This window comes from Prinia subflava, chromosome 16 (genome assembly GCF_021018805.1).
Source record: "Prinia subflava isolate CZ2003 ecotype Zambia chromosome 16, Cam_Psub_1.2, whole genome shotgun sequence".
In the NCBI taxonomy this organism is placed as follows: domain Eukaryota; kingdom Metazoa; phylum Chordata; class Aves; order Passeriformes; family Cisticolidae; genus Prinia; species Prinia subflava.
In genome coordinates this window covers 11,452,676-11,465,637 of record NC_086262.1, presented here as the reverse complement: position 1 = coordinate 11,465,637, position 12,962 = coordinate 11,452,676, and the positions used below count along the sequence as shown (strand labels likewise).

At 49.9% G+C, this 12,962-nt stretch overlaps 2 protein-coding genes across 4 annotated transcripts; one reads left to right on the top strand and one right to left on the bottom strand.

Moving 5' to 3' along the window:
• Positions 1 to 795: 795 nt before the first annotated feature.
• On the top strand, positions 796 to 4,132 carry MRNIP (MRN complex interacting protein). Of its 2 annotated transcripts, XM_063413440.1 has the most exons (7): positions 831 to 928; positions 1,010 to 1,069; positions 1,188 to 1,285; positions 2,446 to 2,515; positions 2,809 to 2,945; positions 3,201 to 3,303; positions 3,526 to 4,130. In XM_063413440.1, exons 1-7 carry the CDS (start codon positions 869 to 871, stop codon positions 4,087 to 4,089), a joined length of 1,092 nt encoding a protein of 363 aa, XP_063269510.1. In that variant the 5' UTR covers positions 831 to 868; the 3' UTR covers positions 4,090 to 4,130. The 2 variants fall into 2 exon arrangements, with proteins under 2 accessions (XP_063269509.1, XP_063269510.1); XM_063413439.1 differs by having other exon boundaries at positions 796 to 1,069; positions 3,526 to 4,132.
• A 627-nt stretch (positions 4,133 to 4,759) lies between these two features.
• On the bottom strand, positions 4,760 to 9,044 carry SQSTM1 (sequestosome 1). Of its 2 annotated transcripts, XM_063413437.1 has the most exons (8): positions 8,774 to 9,043; positions 8,543 to 8,638; positions 7,530 to 7,759; positions 7,264 to 7,420; positions 6,705 to 6,794; positions 5,955 to 6,199; positions 5,522 to 5,729; positions 4,760 to 4,919 (listed from the first exon to the last, which is right to left on the bottom strand). In XM_063413437.1, the coding sequence occupies exons 1-8, from the start codon at positions 8,949 to 8,951 to the stop codon at positions 4,762 to 4,764; spliced, it is 1,362 nt and encodes a 453-aa protein (XP_063269507.1). In that variant the 5' UTR covers positions 8,952 to 9,043; the 3' UTR covers positions 4,760 to 4,761. The 2 variants fall into 2 exon arrangements, with proteins under 2 accessions (XP_063269507.1, XP_063269508.1); XM_063413438.1 differs by lacking the exon at positions 6,705 to 6,794 and having other exon boundaries at positions 8,774 to 9,044.
• Between the last annotated feature and the right edge of the window lie 3,918 nt (positions 9,045 to 12,962).

The following is a 12,962-nucleotide window of genomic DNA, read 5'->3' as shown; positions in this document are numbered from 1 at the left end:
TGCTGAGCTGTTAAGCGCATCACGCCTTGAGTTATGAAACAGTCTTTCAAAAAGTAACTTAAAATTCCTTTCCTCCAGGCAAAGGCAAACGAAACCCCTGACTAAAATTATATTAAAAATTTTAAACTTGGTATATTTTCCAACAGGTGGACTTGGTGTGACTGCACTCTTGACTTTTCTTCCCTTCCTTATTTTTTCCATTTTTTCTTCTTCTTTTTTTTTTTTTTTTTTTTTTTTAATTTTCTTCATACTGCATTTTTTTCCTCTTTTCTCCTGTTTCTTTTTCTTTACTTTTTTCCTGGGTTTTTCCCTTTCTTTTCTTTCCCTTTACCCCCGCCTTTCTTTTCCCTATTTCTCCCGTTTTCCTGGTGTCGCTGCCCGGTCCCGCTGTCCCTGCCCGGTGCCGCTGTCCCTGCCCGGTGCCCGGTCCCGGTCCCGCTGTCCCTGCCCGGTCCCGGTGCTCGGTGCCGCTGTCGCTGCCCGGTCCCGCTGTCCCTGCCCGGTCCCGCTGTCGCTGCCCGGTCCCGGTGCCCGGTGCTCGGTCCCGCTGTCGCCGCCCGGTGCCCGGTCCCGCTGTCCCTGCCCGGTCCCGCTGTCCCTGCCCGGTGCCCGGTCCCGCTGTCCCTGCCCGGTGCCCGGTGCCCGGTCCCGCTGTCCCTGCCCGGTGCCGGTGCCCGGTCCCGCTGTCCCTGCCCGGTGCCCGGTGCCCGGTCCCGCTGTCCCTGCCCGGTCCCGCTGTCGCTGCCCGGTCCCGCTGTCCCTGCCCGGTGCCCGGTCCCGGTCCCGCTGTCGCTGCCCGGTCCCGCTGTCGCTGCCCGGTGTCGCCGCCGGGGGGCGCTGGCAGCTGTCGCGCGGTCACGTGGCCGCCATGGCGCAGCGGTTCTGGGTGTTGCGGTGCTGCCGCTGCCGCCGCTTCCAGGGGCAGCAGGTGGGGACGGGACGGGACGGGACGGGACGGGACGGGGGCAGTGGGTTCCAGGCCCTGACCGACCCCTCTGTGCCCTCCCAGGCCAAGCGCAGCGGGCGCTGGAGCTGCAGCGTGTGCGGCCAGCGGCAGGCCGTGCAGAAGGTGAGGGCAGCCCCACACCCGCCCGTGCTGGCCCTCGGTGACACCTGGGCTGTCGCCTCACCTCGTGCTGCGCCCCTCTGGCTGCTCCCTCAGCCTTGTCCTCATCCTTTCCGTGCAGGTTTACGGGCAGGGCTCGGGCCTGGAGTGCAGGCGGCACGTCCAGAAGCTGAACTTGCTGCAGGGTGAAGCAGAGGAGGCGCTGGGTTTGACACCTTGGTACGGTGTTTAACCTTCACCTGCATTTGCTGTGCTGCAGCTGATGCACATCCTCACACACCGGGTGCCTTTGGCCAACCTGAGCATGCCACGGGAAGGTTTTTCGGCCTGTTGAGAGGCCTTGACCATGCCAGGTTTGGCCTCACCTCACAGGAACAAACTCTTTGTTGGGGCTTTAGTGTCCCAGCATGTTTCTTTGATGAGGATTTCTCTCCGATAACTATAAGTGATCAATAGCATATGTTGGTCAGGCCTTTACTCATTAATATGTACACAGTAGGGTTTGGGTTTTGATTTTTTTTTAATTTTGTCTTTTTTATATACTGTTTGATGAGCTGACGGTGGAGATGTCCTTTTTACAGATTACATCCTCAGAAATCATCCATTTGAAGAAGTTGCTGCCTATCTGTTGGCATTCACACTGTGAATCTGTTGAGTAATCACTGCTGCTATTGACAAAAGACTTGTTCAGTGCAAACACTTCGGTGTAATTCCTGCTGGGCTGGAAAATCTGAGTAGCACTTTTCCTGTTTATTTCATTTCTGAATCTGTTTATAAATCATCTAATCTTGAAGTGGTCTTGAACTGGTCCAGCCTCCTTTTTACCCAAAGTTATTTTCAGAGATTGGTCAAGGGTAGTTACGTAACTTATTTGTGTTCACAGTGCTTCATAGTTAAGTTTGGGGGAAAAAACTCATTGTTCACTTTATCAAAAAGTGTTGCTATTTTTATTCTCAAAGAATTGTGAAATTCAAAACATTATGAAACAACTTCCCTTTTCCTTGCTTTCATGGGATAAAATGAGTGAGTTTAAATAGTCGTATCAAACAAACACTTATATCCCTAGTTAAGATTAATTAAAATTTATCATTTCATAATTAATGGCTTTAGATCAAACTTGCAACTCTGTATAGCAACAAGGTGGGCTCTAACTAGAGCTTCTAACTAGATTTAATCAAGTATTTGTGCAATGTATCTTGCAAATCATTCATTTGATACAAGTTTTTCCATAGATCCTGTTTTTTCTGATATGTCTCCTATCTAGTGTTCCTATCCATGCTTTCTCTTCAATCCCTTGTGCTATGACTGGGTGATTTGAACCCTATACATCAACAGACAGGAGTGTGTTCTAGAAACTGTAATTTAAACTTCTGTTTTAGGTGTGTAGAAGACTCTGTAAATGACAGCAAAAATAGAGAAGCACAACATGAGGCCAGTTCAGTCCAGCAGGTAAGATCTGTACAAAGCTGAGGGAGATACAAAACCATTCTGTTCTGGGTGAATCCCAGTGGTCCCTTTATGTGGTTCAGACAGGTGAAATGGTGAATCAAATGAGAGAGGCTCCTGCAGAGACACAGGGAGATGGACACAGAAACTGCTCCACTGGGGACTGAACCTGGGAACAGGATACAGGAGTGTGTCCTAAACTGATTGATGATTTGAGGCATTTGGCACATGTGTAACAATATCAAAAATGGGAACCCCCATGTCTTGCTGTTTTTAGTAATTCTCCAGTGTTGTAGGAGGGAAGGACAGAAGGCAGTCGTTGGAGTAAATATCTGGACCAGGAGAATGAGGATCAGGAAGATGAAGAGGAGGAGGCAGCTCTGGAAAGGCAACAGTTCTGTTCCCAGAGAAAGAACACTGTGGGAGAACAAAGGTACAGAGAGAACATTTTGCAAATTCAGTTTTGCAATTCCTGCCCCCTGAGTGGTGACACTTGATTTGGAGGTGTGGGAGGGAGCTCATCTCTGAGATCTGAGCTAAGGTGCAGGTTGCAGTGTATGACCTGAGCTGAGCAGGGATTTGGTTTTGGGGATAAAGAGCCATGCATTTTATGAACCTCTTCAGTGACCTGTGAAAAGAATCACAGTGGATCTAATCTGTCCTCTTTGTGAATGGTTTTCTTGGCCAGGAAACACCCAAAGTTCTTCCTCTCCAGTGATCTTCCAGAGCATGCAGAAGAAAGTGGAGTTTCTCAGCTTGTCTATCAAGCCAAAAAAGTTAAAACCACAGAGGTATTTCAGCTATAGAAGATGCTCCTGTCCTCTTTTGTATCATCATAATTTTGAATTTTTATGAGTCTTTCTCTGCCCTTCTCCAAGCAAGCCAACGAATGACTGGGGAGAAAAAAGAATGTGTTGGGGGGTTCTCTCTGAAAACTTTTATTTAGGCAAAGCCAATGCTACCTTTAATGCTTCTGTGCTGCATTTATAACCAAGTTCTCTCCCTTCTTGCAGCACAAGAAATGCTTTGTAGCAGTGCCTGATGGAGATGCTGGTTCTGGAGGCAGTGTGGTCCCTGCTGTCCGTGAGTCTGTAGTGCCTGAGGAGAACACACAGCTCCCAACTGCTTGTACCAAACCATCCAAGTGGGGAAAGTTTCTCTCATTATCTGACAGCTCTGGTGAAAATGCTGCTGCAGTGACCATGGCACTGCAGGAGGGCAGTGGGGGTGTGGGGCTGGGCAGCACCACTGCTGCTGGGGCCTGGAGGTGCTCAGGACAGGCTGGAAGAACCCTGCCTCAGGGAACAGGTTCTGAATTTAGGAATTGTGCTGCCAGTGCTGAGGATGTGGCCTTGAGACTGCCCAGCAGCAGTTGCTCAGTTGGGGATGTGCTCAGAGAGCCTCAGAGCCAGGTGCTGAGGGGGGGAGCTGCTGCAGAGAGCACTGCAGGAAGGTGCAGCTTGGACAGCACAGGGAGGGCAAACACCCCTGTTAACTCTAACCCTGGGCCAAAGCTGAGCAGCACTGCTTGTGCTCAGCTCTTCTGCACAGGGGAGGACTTTGATGATGATCTCTGAGCTCAGGCATCTTTGGCCTTTAATGCAGCTATGTTGTTTACTGAGAATTTTGAACTAAAGGGGTTTTTACTCAAAGCCATAGAGAACTGCACTATTAAAGTTGTTTACTCGCTTGATGTTTGTGTTTGGGGGGAGGGAGGGAGGGGGAAGAGACTCTTGCTCTCAGGTTACAGTGTTGTCTAGCAACCTCAGCAGCTAGAAATAGGAATGGAAGTAGGTCAGCCCAGGGAGAGAAAGCTCCCAGGCTTCAAGGATTCCTGGCCTGTACAATTAAACTCTGTGATTGACTCCTCCTTACAAACTACAGCTCTTTTCCCCCAAACTAAATCTTTGTAGAAGTCTCCCATAGCAACCCTTTCTTCCAGAGCTGCAAGCTCCAGAGCCAGCAAAGCATTGGGATTTCTCTTCCTAAGTGTGGCCCTAAGAGTACACCAAAGTTTGTGCAAAAAGGCAGTCCTGGGCTGCTTCATGGTTTCAGCCTCATCCATAGATAACATAGCTGTGATACTGAAATGCTCACACAGACACATCACATGCAGTAGTATTTATTTTTCCTCCATTCTACAAGCACTTAAGAACATGAGACAGAAAGCCAGAGTAGGAAGAATGGTGAACCACAATAACTCGTGTTGCATTATCTGCTTTCAGCTAGAAAAGTGGTTTTTGTTACTACTACAAGTGAGGTGGCTGCTTAGAATACTGGATGGCATCGAGTGCTGCCCCGATGTCGCAGTTCTTGGTCTGCAGGAGCCTGGTGAGCCATCCACCCTCGTCAGAGAAGCCCATGGAGAGCATCTGGGACAGGGACTCGATGAGGCGAGGGTCAGCTTCTGTGAAAAGAAGAGTAGTTCAGAGTTCAGCTATTTCATGTAATTGGAAAATCAGGCAAGGCTTTAACAGCACTCTTGGAGAGGAGGAGACACGCTCTTCTTTGTCTCCCAGGAGTGCAGATGTTTAAGATACACAATAGTCAGTGCTAAGGGAAGAGCTTAGTCAGGCTCAGCTGGCCTTGCTGTGGGACTCCATGCTGCTGCTCTCAGTTAAGGGCCTTGGATACTGTTACTGGCTCCACCAGAAAAGTGCTGCCCTAAAGCCACAGGATGTACTGGTGCACATCCTGCATTAAAAAGGCTCTATTGAGCAGTACACAGCAAGGACATGATGGAGGACAGCAGCTCAAATTGCACATCAGCCTAAGGTCAGACATCTGGTTAAGACTTAGCAGCCCACATGCAAGAGAGGAACCATCTGATCACCTCTAACAGGGTGCAAGAGCTGCCCAACCTGCCCAAGTCAGGGACAGGTCTGGCTCTAACTTACACAAAACCTTTGTTTCTACCACCTCTAAAACGAGTCTGCTTGTGTCAGGCCAAGCTGGCAGTTCCCAAGCCAAAGTTACTCTTAGCTATGAAACCTGGACACTCTGTCCTACCTGGGGGGAGGTGTGGGTAGAGAGCAGCTTCTCTCAGTCCTGTAGGTCCTGGCTGGGGAGGATCCTGAGGCACATTCAGGGAGCTGGGACCGTCTGTGTCTGGCATTTGCAGAGACTGCAGTTCACCTGTGGAAGGATCCACTTCTTTGGATGATAAGTGGGTCCAGTCCTCCTCACCCCCCGATGAACTGCTGGACTCACTGTGTTCCTGAAATGGAAAAAGAAACATCCAGGTGCTCTAGTGCTTTCCAGGCAGGATGCCCACTGCTACTATTTGCCTTTAATATAAATAATTACATCCACAAGAAGTCCCACCACCTTTGCTGTAAACCTGTAAAGGTGCTGTATATCACTTAATCTGCTCTCATCTTAATATTCACTGCCACCATGTCTGCTAAGTGATTATATTCAATTTCTGTTACAGTTCCTGTACCTGGGAGTGGAAGCTGCCATCTTCCATTTGTGTGGGCACAGGATCTACCACCATGTCTTGTATCTGTTCTGCAAGGACATTTACTTGGGTAGCAGACTCTGTGTTATTCCAGTCTGCTTTGGTCTGAACATTCTGGGTTGGAGCATTGCTGGTTGCCTCAGCATTGGTCTTCTCTTGGTTGGCAGAAGTGGGAGTCACTTTGCTTCTCTGTCCTCCATGTTCCACATCGATGTCAACTTCAATACCTAGAAAAGCATTTGAGGTGGACAAAGTCTTAAGAGGTTTCCAAAAGCAGAGTCCTAAATGGATCAATCCTGCTCTACACTCTAAAGGCTTACTGTCATCCTACAATTTGCTATGTAACATGCAGAAATTAAAATGCAAAGCCTTCCTTAAGAAAGAATGGCTAAGCACCAAATAGTCATCTTCCTCTACACAGACAAGCCAAATACTTAGAGCCAGGACAGAAGTTACATCTATGTCCTCCTCATAAACCAGGCAAAATCCAGAGCCATCGCTGACTTGATATTAGTGTTACAGTTAATGAAATCTTTCCTGATTTTCTCTCAAAAAATTACTGAGTGGCTGTTCTAAGCCTAAGCATTCTTAGTATCCAAGTGTAAGTTAAGCCTTTGAGCCTTAGGAGGCAGGAGGTAGTTTCAGGACCAGTCACAACAACTGACTGCTGATCCTGTTAAACAGACCTGTAAGCCAGTCTCAGGGACTGGTAACAAACTGTAAGTCACTTACCCAAGGGGCTCAGAAAAGCTGCAACACTCTCCCCAACATTCTTTAGGAAGGTGACATTGGGGTCCTGAGGCTGGCTGTTAGTAGAAGCTTCTAGAAAAACAATTTCTGTTAGCACACACAAGCTCAGAGGGAAAGGGCACCTACAGAGGGTGTGTCCCCACAGGAGCTTAGTGCTCATTCCTGTCACTCACATACATTACAGAACAAAGCACTACAGAGGAAAACTAACTGAGCTACCTCTGGAACAGAAAGCCAGCATTAGCATTGTTACGGCTCATTAGCCATGCTGAAAGGCAGATCTGGAGTGGAATAGTGACATGCTTGACCTAACAGCTCGGCTTGGTTGGGTTCCAGATACTTTATCTGCATCCTCATTGATTGCACAGACCCAAGCATACCTTAAAGTAATCATACTTTGTGCTGAAAGGTGCCAATTATTTCAAGCAAATTAGATTAGTTCCTTTGTTTACTTTCCCACAGAGACTCTACCCTGTGCTGCAGAACCTCAGCCAGCCTGAGGCTCCACCACCACCCTGTCTAGCAGGGCATCTCCTCTCACCTTCTGCAGCAGGAGCACTGGGGGCTGCAGCGGTGGCTTCGGCTTGCTCTGCGTTCTGGCAGGGAGCTGCAGGCCCGGGATACCCCCAGCAGTGCATCCACGGGAAGGGTGGAACTCCATGGCGCATTTTACGGAGCCAGCGTCCTCGGGGAAGCCACTGTGAAGGGTGACATTCATGTGACACTGGGTTCTGAGCAACTGGAACTCCTAACTTGAATGGGAGCAATCTCCCACTCATCAGTTCCCTTTCCATAGATTTTGCTCACCTCAAATGGATTAAGCAGCGGGCTTTGGAACATCAGCATGTTGTGCTCCTTGTGGATGCCCTTCCCCTCACAGGTGCTGCACAGGTCATAGTCGGGACAGACGCTGCACTTGAACCTGGTCCCCACCACGGGTCCCTCGCAGCCATCGCAGACGACGTTGGGGTGCACCATGTTGCGGGGAGGCTCCTGGGCACACTGCGAGCGGTGCTCCCGCTTGCACTCCTTCTTCTCTGTACGGACAGGAAACTTTGCATCAACAACAGATTACTGCTTACAGGCTGGAAATCAGGCACAGGAGGAAGCACAAACAGCCCATCCCAGCAGTGCTGACTTACTAGGTCAGTTTATTTTTACACTGGCTGTCAAACCTAAGCCAGGCTCATGTAAGAGGCCTTAAACCATGTGCAAAGAGGTTTTGCAAAGATACCTTCTCCTGAAACCAAGCATGCCTTATCCTAAATATCTCTTGGCATGCTTATTTTAGATTAGTACTGCACCACCTCATCTGGCTTCTCATCCTACCTTCGCAAGCACTGCGAGAACAAAATGTTTCTGGAGAAGGAATTAGAAGGTGGGGATGCCAGGAAAGAACGTGAGAATGGGGACAACAGGTGTGGCTCATTAGATGGACTGCAGATAAAGCTTTGAGGGCATCTACCTGAACCTCAGGGACTAGGCATCAACTCTGCACTGGGAAAGTGGAATTAAGGCTAACATGTTGTGAATATTTAAGATACCAGTGCTAGTCTACTGTATCCAGGGAACGAGAATGACAACAGAGCTTTGCACTGGGCCATCTGATAGGGCTAGGAGGAAAATTGTGGTTTGTTTATCCCACCTCAGATTCATGTTCTGTCACATTACACTGCCCTTTATTTAACCTCCCCCGCAGAGGCCGCAGCTTCCACCAGGCCCTTGAGGACACAGGGAAGGGCCAGGGCTGGCTTCTCCCGTTTTGGGAGCGCTGCCAGGAAAGGCTCCGCCGGGCCCCGCCATGCCCTGCGGAGCCGTACCTTTGATATAAACACGGAACACGCCATCCCGCACGTAGGGCATCGCCAGCTCCAACTCCTCGTCGGTGGAAAAAGCGATCAGGTCCCCGTCCTCATCTGGAAAGGGCGAAGCGCAGGATGAGGCCCCGGTGGGGTGTCATGGGGGGTAACGGGGTGCCCAGAGCCCCGCGATCTGCCACCCCCGGAACAGCCCCCGGGGCCCGGCCCCAGCGCAGCCCCTGCCCCGCTCACCCTTGTAGTGCATGCGGAAGGCGGGCGGCGGCCCGGCCCGCAGCAGCCCCTGGAAGAGCTCGGCGACGCGGTCGTAGATGGCCCGGTAGCGGGCGGGCGGCGGCAGGGAGAAGCGGCGGATCTCGCGGGCCGTCTCCTCCTTGCCCAGCAGGTAGGCTTTCACCGTCAGCGCCGCCATGGCTGTGGCGCAGCAGGAATTGCGGCCGGGAGCCGGAACACACACACACTGCACAAGGCGGAGCGAGCGGCGGCGACAGCAGCTCCGCGGGCCGCGGCTTTATAGCGCCACAGCACCGGCCACGCCCCCAAAGAGACCACGCCCCCTCCGCCCGGGCCCAGGCTCCGCCCCCGGTCCTGGTCCCGATCCCGATCCCGATCCCGATCCCGGTCCCGGTTCTGCGTCTGCTCCGTCCCCGTGCAGCCCGAACAGGAGAGCGCTCAAGCCACGTCTCCCTGCAGCCGGGAAAACCTGTGGATGCGTACAAATGCCCGTGTCTGCTCCCTGCCCTGCGCCCCGGGGCAGTGCCAGGAGCGTTCGGGGTTGTTGTGATCTCCAAAGCGCCGGCGGGGAGTGAGTGCGACACGGGGACCTTGTGGTGACCGCCGAGACACACCGGCGGGGAAGCACCGGGCTTGGGGAAGCACCACACCACGGGCTGCACCGCTCCCGGCCCGCTCGGCAGTGCCGAGGCGGCCCGCGGCCGTCCCGGTGCTGCCCGTCCCTTCCCTCCCGGCCAGCAGGCACAGCTCGGCCGGGAGCAGCGGGGGAGCCCCGCCAGCCCCGCCGTGCAGCTCCCACCGGAGGGGTTCGCCTGCCGGGCATGACAGGAGTGAATAACTCTTCCCTGAACCCCGTGGCTCGGAAGGCGGGACTAAAAATAAAGACACCGGTGTAAACACAAGTGACATTAAGGAGGATGTGCTGTGGCCTTTCCAAGCTGGTTGGCAGCGGTATTTTTTTGCAGATCAGATAGAGTTGACAGGTCTCTTCATCTGGCCGCAGGAGGGTTCAGCTGGCAGAACACACCATCTGTGCTGTCCAAGCATAATTAAATAATGATGGATCAATGATTATTAGGTTCCTTGTTGGTGTTAATTTCCTCTCACCCAAGGGCCTGACCACTCTGACTCTTGGTGCTATATTTCTTCGTTTAAGATATTAAGAATTTAGGAGAAATTGTGTCATGATTTATCATCTTCTGTAACCAAGAGAAGCATAAATTTTAATTTGTACAGTGGGAAGGTGGTTAATATCTTGAGTTAAGGTATATATGTTAAAACACTTGTCCTTTCATGTAGAGATATTTTTGGCATATGTGTGGCAATGTTGAAATTGCAACCCTTTCCTGGAAAATGGTATTTACAGTGGAAAAGTTTGCTCCATTTAAGTTAAAGTGTTTTCTAGAAAATTCAGGTTCTAGGTATGACATGGCTAATATTTCCACGGTGAAGCAGTGGGTTAAAGTTTAAACACCAGCAGACTCAGATGAAAGCATGGATGATGCTGTGTAGGAAATGATTCAGCAGCTTTTACAGCGGGAAATATTGAAAGTTTTGGGCAGGCAGCAAAGCTGTATTAGGTTCACCTTCCCTTTTGCCTGTTTGCTCTGTATATCGTAATGTCTGAAAATGTCAATGAAAGCTGATGACTTGACATTGTTGAAGAATGTTATTTTCTCCATAAAATCTAATTTGGCACCAGCAGAAGCAGGACCTGCAGCAGAGGACACTGCCAGTGTTGGATCTGCCTCACCAAGCAGCACCTCCAGCGTGCCCATCTCATGTCCTGTGTCTGAGAACCCCAAGGGCCACTTTTGGTCTCATCTATAAAGCCAGAGACTCATATTTTGAGACAACACATTCATTCCTTAGGTTCCAAGTTGCTGCTGTCCCAGACAGCTCCAATTCCTATTCCCTTCTCCATCCCTGCCTGTGTTTGAGGGCACAGGGGTTGTCCTGAAGTTGCTGTGCATTTTCATGTCAGTTCTGTCTCCAGGCTAATTGATTGTTGCATTTATAATTATCAGGCAATGCGCTAAAATAAAATCAGAAATCTGAGTTCTCCTCTGTGTCCACTTCAATGCAGTTCTCCTGGTGGGACATGCTGAGTCACGCTCAGCCTCCTGCGTGTGACATCATGCACTTTTACAAAACATAAGGCAAACAGGCTTTCACCGCTCTGTTGTTGGCTTACCTCACCCATCACGGGACAGGGTGACTCAGAGAGTCTCCTCCTCCTCCTCGAGGTCGGGGATTTCCTCCTCCAGCTCAGAGCTCCCTTTGCCCCATTACCTCCAGCCCTGGGGTCTGCCTCTGGCCTTCCTCAGCCCCCAGGAGAAGCCGTGTGAGGAGCTGTGCTGTATCCCCAGATCCATTTGAGAAGTTTCTGTTTGTACGTGGATCTGGATTTTGGCATTCTCAACATGAAGCAGTGGCTGTGTGGACTTTTTTTTTTATGATTCCTTAGGAATCCCATAGCAGCACAGCAACTCCTGCCCAAAAAGTGGCTTGTTGGCCCCAGGTGCTGAGCAGCCTGACTTCACAGATGGATGTAGCAAAGGAACAGTAAAGGAAACAGGGAAAAAAAAGCTGTTGGAGTTTAAAAATTCAAGTTAGTGAGGAAAGGCTTAAAAAGGAGCAATTAGCATCCCTTCAGTGCTCTGCTTTCTCTCTACACCCACTTCTGCTGGGAAATGTTTAAAAATATTTGGCGAGGTTTTTGTTCTGAGGGCAAAATCACCAGAAGTACTCCTTCAAACTTTGTATGTTTGCAGTAAAGCCCTAGGGGGAAGAAGGTGGGGTGGAGGAGGGGAAATGCCCAATCTTTTCCTTGCTTGCAAACCACAGCAGAGGCTGATGAGGATTTTCCAGAGGAAATTTTCCCCCAGATCATTGCTCCAGCAGGAGGTTACCATCACTGTCCCAGCACTCGTGGTGAGGAGGGGAGGGTTTGGTCCCTGTGCCCTCCCGGCTCTGCAGGACAGTGAGTGGTGATGGAGGGGCCATGGGCAGCTCTCCACACACTGCTATCCCACACACTCCTTCCAGAGGCTTCTGGAGAGGTGCAGGATCCTCCAGACACATCGGGTCAGATGCTGGTGACTCAGCCTGGTCCCATGAGCACTTCTTTCCTCCTCTAGCCCAGTGAAAACGCTGCTCATGCCTCGGAAGCAGAACCCTCCTTCCTCATTGGCACAGGCACAGCAGAAAGCAGAGCAGGGAGTTTTTGCTGTCTCATTTTTGAGGCTGAGCTTTCCTGAAGTTTAGCTGTGCCACGCCAGGTGTTTACACAGGCTCAGCAGCATTTCTCATTGCTGTGGCATGAAACTGTTAAGGGCAGAAAACTTTGGGGCAGTTTTTTCACTGACAGAGGAGCAGATAGGAAGAATGGGTAGAGAGCAGGCACAAGGTACAAGCACACTAGGGCTGTCATGGAGTTCCATGTGGATTTTATGTTCCTGGAGGTGAGAAAGAGTTTTTGCAACCTACGGAAATTGCTTGGGGGAAGTGTTGCTTTGAGAATCTGACTTGTAGCTTTTGCCCTGAATTAAAGCATCAACATGTCAACACTTTGAAGGTAAAGCACCCTGTTGTCATTTTCCTCTCTTATGGCTAAGGAGATTTGGAAACATTTATACTGCAGTGAAGCAAGCCATGGTGATGTTTGAACACAGCAGTTTATAAAACACATAGAAAATGAAATTATTTTGTTTCTTGCATAAAGCAACCTCAGAAGGATCAAGCCCAAAGATGGGCCAAACTCCAGAGCCAAGCTCTTTAGAGCTCTAGATAAAATCAGCTATAAATCTGGATTACAGTTTACACCTAGACCTAATAAATATTTTGTTTTTCTAATTTTTGTAATGGCCTCAGGACCTGTGGATTTCTATGAAAGTGTTTCCCATGAAGGCCCCTCATTTCTGCAGCACACTCGGCATTGCCAACATCTACTGTTCAAAGATCATGAGATCATTTTAAAAAAAAACCTTTTCTCTCTATTTGCTGCCAAGGTTTTGGGTTTCTGCAGTTCACATTTTAATCTTCACTTTGCAAAAGGACTAAAGCTCAAAACTTGCTCAAGATTTGCTCAAAACTTTAAAAACAGAACAAAAGACAAAACTGGGAAAAGAGGGATGGACTTCAAGAGTAAAAGAGACCTTTGCAGGTCTGAGAGAAAAATAGCAGGTGC

What these genes read in the sequence shown, in the direction of transcription:
- MRNIP (XM_063413439.1), top strand. Translation starts at nt 869, where the DNA reads ATGGCGCAGCGGTTCTGGGTGTTGCGGTGCTGCCGCTGCCGCCGCTTC. An exon ending in AGCGGCAGGCCGTGCAGAAG is followed by an intron (nt 1,070 to 1,187) that starts GTGAGGGCAGCC and finishes CTTTCCGTGCAG; the next exon opens with GTTTACGGGCAGGGCTCGGG. An exon ending in GCGCTGGGTTTGACACCTTG is followed by an intron (nt 1,286 to 2,445) that starts GTACGGTGTTTA and finishes CTTCTGTTTTAG; the next exon opens with GTGTGTAGAAGACTCTGTAA.
- SQSTM1 (XM_063413437.1), bottom strand. Translation starts at nt 8,951, where the DNA reads ATGGCGGCGCTGACGGTGAAAGCCTACCTGCTGGGCAAGGAGGAGACG. An exon ending in CGCTGCTTAATCCATTTGAG is followed by an intron (nt 7,421 to 7,529) that starts GTGAGCAAAATC and finishes CACCCTTCACAG; the next exon opens with TGGCTTCCCCGAGGACGCTG. An exon ending in CAGTGCTCCTGCTGCAGAAG is followed by an intron (nt 6,795 to 7,263) that starts GTGAGAGGAGAT and finishes TTGTTTTTCTAG; the next exon opens with AAGCTTCTACTAACAGCCAG.